Source organism: Geospiza fortis, unplaced genomic scaffold (assembly GCF_000277835.1).
Source record: "Geospiza fortis unplaced genomic scaffold, GeoFor_1.0 scaffold403, whole genome shotgun sequence".
NCBI lineage: Eukaryota > Metazoa > Chordata > Aves > Passeriformes > Thraupidae > Geospiza > Geospiza fortis.
This window is the reverse complement of record NW_005054336.1, coordinates 2,682,183-2,689,151: the sequence shown is the minus strand read 5'-3', so window position 1 is coordinate 2,689,151 and position 6,969 is coordinate 2,682,183. Positions and strand designations below refer to the sequence as shown.

General features: G+C 38.3%; 1 protein-coding gene across 1 annotated transcript in view; it reads left to right on the top strand.

Annotated features, from left to right (window-relative positions):
- Positions 1–6,969, top strand: part of TGFBR3 (transforming growth factor beta receptor 3) — a 96,682-nt gene that overhangs the window by 74,621 nt on the left and 15,092 nt on the right. Inside the window, exons 9-13 of the mRNA XM_005422123.2 lie at positions 3–86; positions 1,878–2,009; positions 2,259–2,426; positions 4,970–5,269; positions 5,735–5,855. Of these exons, the coding sequence (XP_005422180.2) occupies positions 3–86; positions 1,878–2,009; positions 2,259–2,426; positions 4,970–5,269; positions 5,735–5,855 (805 nt within the window). The remainder of the gene's footprint in view (positions 1–2; positions 87–1,877; positions 2,010–2,258; positions 2,427–4,969; positions 5,270–5,734; positions 5,856–6,969) is intronic.

Sequence of the window (6,969 nt, the reverse complement as noted above, 5' to 3'; positions counted from 1 at the left end):
GCACCCACTTCATCCTGGAATCCTCACTCAACAAGTGTGGCACTCGGACAGCATACATCTTCAACAAGATTGTCTATTTTAACTCTGTGAGTACTTTGCAAAGAGGATCCACCTTCTGTACTGCGTGTCACAGTAATACAAGGAAGCCATTGCAGTTAGCTTTAGTCTTAGCATAAAGGAGGCATCCTGATCCTTCCTGCCTAGCTCAGTTGCAGCCGCAGTCCCTGCATTCAAGGAGGTAGGAAGGCTGCACATTCAGTATGCTCCAGTGGTCAGTTAGTATCCCAAAGGAAAACAGAGGAGTTGAATACATTTTACAGCACAGCTGCCCTTTGGGGACCATCTGTACCAGTCTGGGAGAAGTTGCACTGGTGTTCCCTGTGCAGCTCTGATCATCCATGCATAAGCAGAAAGACATTGCTGTAAAGAGCAATAATAATGAAGTTTTGTAATTGCACAAAGCACTACCTTTAAATTCATACCCTGAATCAAGTGTAGTCTTTTTCTTCTAAAACTGTGTGTGAAAGAAAGCTTTTAAAATGTGAGGAAATGACATTATATATATATATATATATATTATTTTGCATGCTTTTCTCTTGCAATTTGAATTTATATTTTTTTAGCAGTTGCTATACATAATGAAGGGACTCTTGAGTACTTGTGAGTGGTGATGCAAAGGAGCCCAGTTAGGTTGTAATCAACTGCTTCCAGATTGGCTCAGCTTATGAGCCACAGTACAATGCAGATATTCTGGGTTCAAAAGTAATGACATGTTTCTCTTGCTGAGCTTTCCAGTACATAGAAGTAACTTTGGCAAATGATGGAAAGCCTGTGGTCCAACCCAAACACAGCTCAGGCAATCTGATCTGACCTTGCCTGGTTAAAACTGTTCTATGCTGGGGAGTCAGTAGCACCTAACTTTAGAAACAGTCCAAACCAAGATAGAATCTTCAGCAAGTGACAGAACAGCACAGGTCTGGAGCTAAACACTCTCATGGTCCCTGTATTCTCTTATGGCCCAAAGTAAAGTAGTTATTTACCTTCTCTCCTTTCTCCATCGTGTCTTTTAATAGTCCTGGCTATACACTTGAACTCCACATGATGTATGGGATTGTTCAGAATTTGGGAGCATTTCTCCTAAAACACAGACACCCTGCAGTGGAGTGTCAAAGGATGTGTGTATGTCATTTTTTAGCAGTTGTTTTAAGTCTAAGAAATCAAAGTCGAAATCCTGAGAGGGAAGGAACTAGCTGAGAAGCTGTAAGCATAAAGAGGCAGAATGCAGACCACTGGAAAACAAAACCATAAATTTCCAGGTGAAGAAATGAAGACATATGAAAAGGATGATTAAAAAAAAAAAAAAAGAAGGGGAGAATTCAGTGAAAAAAAATCGGAGGAAAATGAGGAAGTCAATATTATGGCTTTGGGTGTACATGTCTGAAAAAAATTGCTGATGACTGAAGAGAAAATCCTTTAGTGACCCTAACATTTTTAGTGATTTTTTTTTTATGAGTACGCTAAGGAGAACTGCTAGTAGCAAAATATCTCTTTAGAAAGCCATTTCTTTTTTCAGTGTTGGCTATAGTAATACTAGAAATAGAATAGGAATGCTGGGCTGCTCATTCAGACACCAACACCCAGACTGGTGTCCTTCTTCACTGGCTCTGAAATCTGGACAAAAACTCAGGCATTCTTTAAATATAAGCTGCATACCCTATGTGCTCAGCACAGGGCTGTTCAAGACATGCTTTCACCATTTGCTTAGCTGGTGCTCTTCTTGTGGCCTTTGCATTGTTCTGAAGAGAACAGAAAATAACAACCACGAGAGTGCTCGGTTATCACCTAATCTAATTTGTTTGCTATCCCTCTCTGTGCAGATTGTCATTCAGCTGTCAGCACCAGCTGAAGGCAGTGGCTTTGAAGATGAGGACATGGAATCAGGTGATAATGGATTTCCAGGGGATGCTGATGAGGGAGAGGTGCCTTTCTCAAGCTGGCCTGAAATAGCGGTATGTTACCCTCGGTTTTGCACCTGACAGTGAAGAAATACCTATTGTAATAGGCCTTTCATATGAATTACATTAATTGTCTAGAAATTAATTTGTCTTTTAACACATTTCTTCTCACTACTGTTTCTTATGACCCTGTTGAAGACTTGCACTAAATAGATGTAGTGTGGGTGGGCCTGTATTGTACATAAGAAATGTGTCCTACCACTCCTGACTCATGATGTTACTGTATTTTTTTTCTCGTTTTAGTTTAATTGCACACTGCACCAGCCAGAGGATGACAGAGGCATTTTCTGGCCTCCTGAACCACACATCACCAATGTGACCTTCAGCATGGATCTGTACAAAACAGATTTATTCCTTGCTCCCTCCCAAGGACTCTTCTCTGTTGCCAAGAATGGGCCAGTATATGTAGAGGTAACAAACTGAAAAAGACTTCAAACTAGCAGACGGGTTTTGCAAGGCTGTGCAACTGAGCCAAATCTGTTCTTGTCAGTTAAAAGGTTTTGTTGGGCAGCTGGTTCAGGCCTCTCTGATGCCTGCAGAGAACAGAAACTGGGGGATAAGAAGCAGGACAATATTTTGGGTAAAAAACCCAAAGGATTCTTGCGAAATGGATGAATTTAATTTACAAGGTAGATTGGTGCTTCCTGTTAAATCTGGTTTTCCATACCAAACTTTAAGGTGGTTTCTGAGCTCAAGCTCCAAACAGGCATGTCCTGATGGGTTCATTTTATTGTGTGTCTGAACCACCTGAAATATGTGGACATGCAAAAAAATTATTACAAATGTGTGACTTTCATATGCTAGTGTTCTCAAGTTGCACAGTCAATACAGATTCTGTTCTCTCTCCAGTCTGCTTTAAAACATCAGTTATAATCCTTCTGAATGCCACCAGATATGAGATCTAATAGATTTAGATAAGTAACACTAAAACAAAATCAACAGCTGGGTACCTTTGACTTCAGGTACATTTTGCACAATATTTCCATGTGTTGCTGAGTTGCTTATGAAATCTGTGGAATTTCACACCAATACAGTCAGTATTTTTAAAGATAGCTATGTGAACAGAATTTTGGTTTTTCAAATAGTGGTGGACCTTAATAAATGCAGCTTTGGCAATGAAGAAGTATTGCCAGTTTCTAGGTAGGTAAATCACAGGGTGTGAGCTATGGGGTTGTAAGAGCAGGAAAAAGCAGCAGTGCTGTGCTGTGTTTCTCTTGCCCACGTCAGTTCCTCTTTGGGAGCCCATGTTGCACATGATAAGCACAGTGACCCATTTGGTGCAGTTTTCTTCAATATTTCAGGGTCCTTTGTAATTTATTTTTTCTCTACCCAGTGGAAAGTACTTAAGACAGCTAAAGCAAAAATAGTCTGTCACACTCAGTTAAGAATTTTTTTATAACAAACCCTTAAAACCATCCACTTCCTTCATTGATTTGGGATGAATCCCCCTGACTCTGAGCCTGCTGGAGCTGTTTATTCAGACAGATGTTCTGATTTCTTCATCACCTTTCCTGGCAAAAGCCTTTTTATTCTGTTTTTCTTTCTTGCACAGTGGAAAACATCATTTTTGAACTTCGGTGACTCCATTTTTTAAGACGACTCTAGGGCTTTTTCCCCTTTTTTGTTTCTCTTTTGCATTTATTACTAAGAAAAATATTTTTGGGTTTTGATAAATTCATATTTGGTAAAAATTCTGTATCTCCTTTTTCCTTGTTTGGTATGGGGTTTTTTTTTGTGTTTGAATCTTTTGGATTCTGGAGTTTTATTCTTTTTTCTCTGCTGTCATTTTCTTACCATATTTTGATCTTCCACTTTCCTCCTGTGTTTCTTTTCTTTCCTTGAGATATCATTCATCTTTTTATTTAATTAACTGTAGTATGCCTGTCCTGCTTTCCATAATCTCTTTTTTAATTAGTTTACACCATCAGCTTGTTTCCTGACAGTATCTGTGGCTGACTTTTTTTCATCCATCTTTATTTGTGCTCTTTTTAGAAGATAGTCTTTCTTGCTTAGATGCTTCATCACATCCCTTCATCTCTAATTTAATTGCTGCTCACATAAGGGAGAGAAGAAAGGAGAAATGCTTTTATTCACAGTAAAACTCCTAACATCCAGAAATTACTGCATAGACCACACAATTTGGCAGGCTCTTCCTTAAAGATACATGCAGCACATATGGATTAAATATGCATATAAGGCACATTTCTTCTAAGAAGATTTCTTGTTTCATTGGGCAGTGTTAATGGTTGGATAAATGCTTCTGTTGTTTATTAAGAGCAACATGCCTCATTTGTTACAAATTCCATTTATTTTTTCCTTTGAATTATTCTGTAGCATTTACTGTCTGCATTCCAGTCCAGCTGAGCAACATCAGGGCATTGGAGGCTTTCAGTCTTAATTATTTTTCATAAAAGAATATGAATTTCAAACTTACAATAAGCTAAAAGGATCCTTTCACAAGAAGTCAGACCATGACCTCCTCTCTGCCTTTGCATTCCTCTCTTGGCTGGGGGTGGATTCTCTGTTGTGTCTGTTGCCTTTTTTTTTTTTTCCTATTTTCATTTTAATTTTGAACAGATACAAAACCATGGAATTAGTGATTGATTTCCATACAGCTCTGTTGTACCCTGCGTGTCTAAGGGAGGCAGTGCCATCTCAGGTGGCAGACACAGACATTACTGTGTGTCTTATCTGGGGAGGGATGGTTTCATCTGCTTTCAGAAAGATAAGGGATTGCTGTATTTATGCATGGTTATGCTATTAAACAGCTGCTGGTTTTGAAACCACAGATTTTCTGTCTCTCAGTTTGACAGTTTATCCTTAACATTTAGCCTTCAAAATACTTCAGATTGGAAATGGCACTGGAAAACTGCTTAAAAATTGTTGAAAATATTAATGAAATGTGAACTAAAAATGTCATTTCTGAGATTTTACTGTCTCTTTCTTTAATGCAGGTGTCTGTGACTAAAGCTGACAGAACGTTGGGCTTTGCTATTCAAACGTGCTTTGTTTCCCCGTTTTCAAATCCAGATAGAATGTCTGACTATACCATTATAGAAAACATTTGTCCTAAAGATGAATCTGTTAAATTCTACAGTATTGAGAAAAAGAATTTTCCAATACCACATGCACAGAAGGACAGAAAAAGATTTAGCTTTGTGTTCAAACCAATGTTCAACATCTCACTGCTCTTTCTTCACTGTGAGCTGACTTTGTGTACAAATGAAGGCAAAGATACTCAAGCACTGCCAAAGGTCAGTAATTAATGAAATTTATCAAAACTTCTGATTTAGATAAAAACAGTGTATTTTTTTATCTGAACTCTCAAGGTAATAGATAGTTTTCTGTGGAATTGTCTAATGAACATGGTATCTCTAGGCTCAGAGTTTTAGTAGATAAGAGTTATTATATTGTGCATTTTGACTATATAATTTGCAGTTGCTGTTTAAATTTCTTTAGGTGGCTACAAATAGAAATTGCTTTTTATTGCACAAGTGGTTCAAGTTTATCTTTTATATGCATATGCAAAGCACAAACAATGTTAGCTTTAATTTCCAAAGACATGCACCGTATTAGATAATACTGTAATCTGATTGCTACAAAAGATAAGGTTGTTTGGAGGTTCTCATTTTTTGGTAAATTGTGTAGGGTAAAACTGGTTATGAGGCAACTGTGCCACTGGCAGATGGGTGACTCTGACCTCTGTTCTTTGCACTCAGTGCATTCCTCCTGATGAAGCTTGCACCTCTCTCAATGTGGATATGATCCTGGCCATGATGCACAACAAGAAAACCTTCACCAAGCCCCTTGTTGTAATAACACATGAAGCAAAACAAGAAGGTATAAAAATGAGCTTGACCTGTTTGATAATGCTATATATATATAGAATATTGTGTAACATACAGTCACTTGAAATGAGGGAGCATGTGACTTTGTATAATCTTGTGCTGGTGCTGTGTCTGTAAGATGTTACTTGTTAGGACATTTCCCTGGCAGCAGTCATCAGGCCAAGTCACAGCCATTTTTAACCACATTACTGTTCTCTGGACGTGTGGGTTTGCTGAGCATTGAGAGAGGAATACTCAAAGTATTACAGAATAACATGGGTTTTGGAAGTATGAATGTAGCAGTAGCACTTGGAGCAATTTCTTGTTGCCCAGAGATCAAAGGCAGTCTTCTGCTCCCTGCTCTGTCCTTTATTTATTGTGCTTGTAAATATAAATTTATGAATAATAACAATAGAATCACAAAGTATTGAGGATCTTAAAGCCTGAGAAGTTTGTAAGGCAAAGAGGTGGCCCCTGGAGACTCACTACATTCTTAAACTATGAAGAGCAAAGGATAGTATGCACAAAGGGGCTCCACTTTGGTGGGACTTGTTTGATTATGTCATCTTTCTTGGAAAAAAAAGGAGTGTGGTTAGTAACTGGTTGAAGGAGTTGGAGAGGCTGAAGTGCATTATGAGCTAATGCCAAACATCATGATGGGACCTTATTCCTGTTTAAGAATATGTCCTGTGAGTGATGGGAAGTAAGAACTGTTCTCAGTTTCATTTAATTAAAAGGTTTTTCTTAGTAGATCACTCTGACAAGAGCATCAATCATGTTTTGATGCAGTCCTGGAAGAAAATATGTTCATTTATATTTTCTTTTTGTATTTGCATTGACATTTCAGAAGAAGCTTCAGTGGCTTCCCATACGCATCAAAATCTTCCAGTGGTGTCCAAAGGCTGTCTGACCTCTGGAATGCTTTTCAGGGAGCATCAAAAGGGTGGTGATCAGGAGTCCTTTAATCTCTGGTTTACAGTGCATGCTGTTAGTCTTTGAACAATTTAAAGTTCAAATACAGCATTGCTAGGGAACATAGACAACAACTGTTTCTGTCTAACTCTGCAAGTCAGCTCATATTTAGTTCGGAGGGTTTTTAACAAAATCGTTAATACAGACCAAATCCA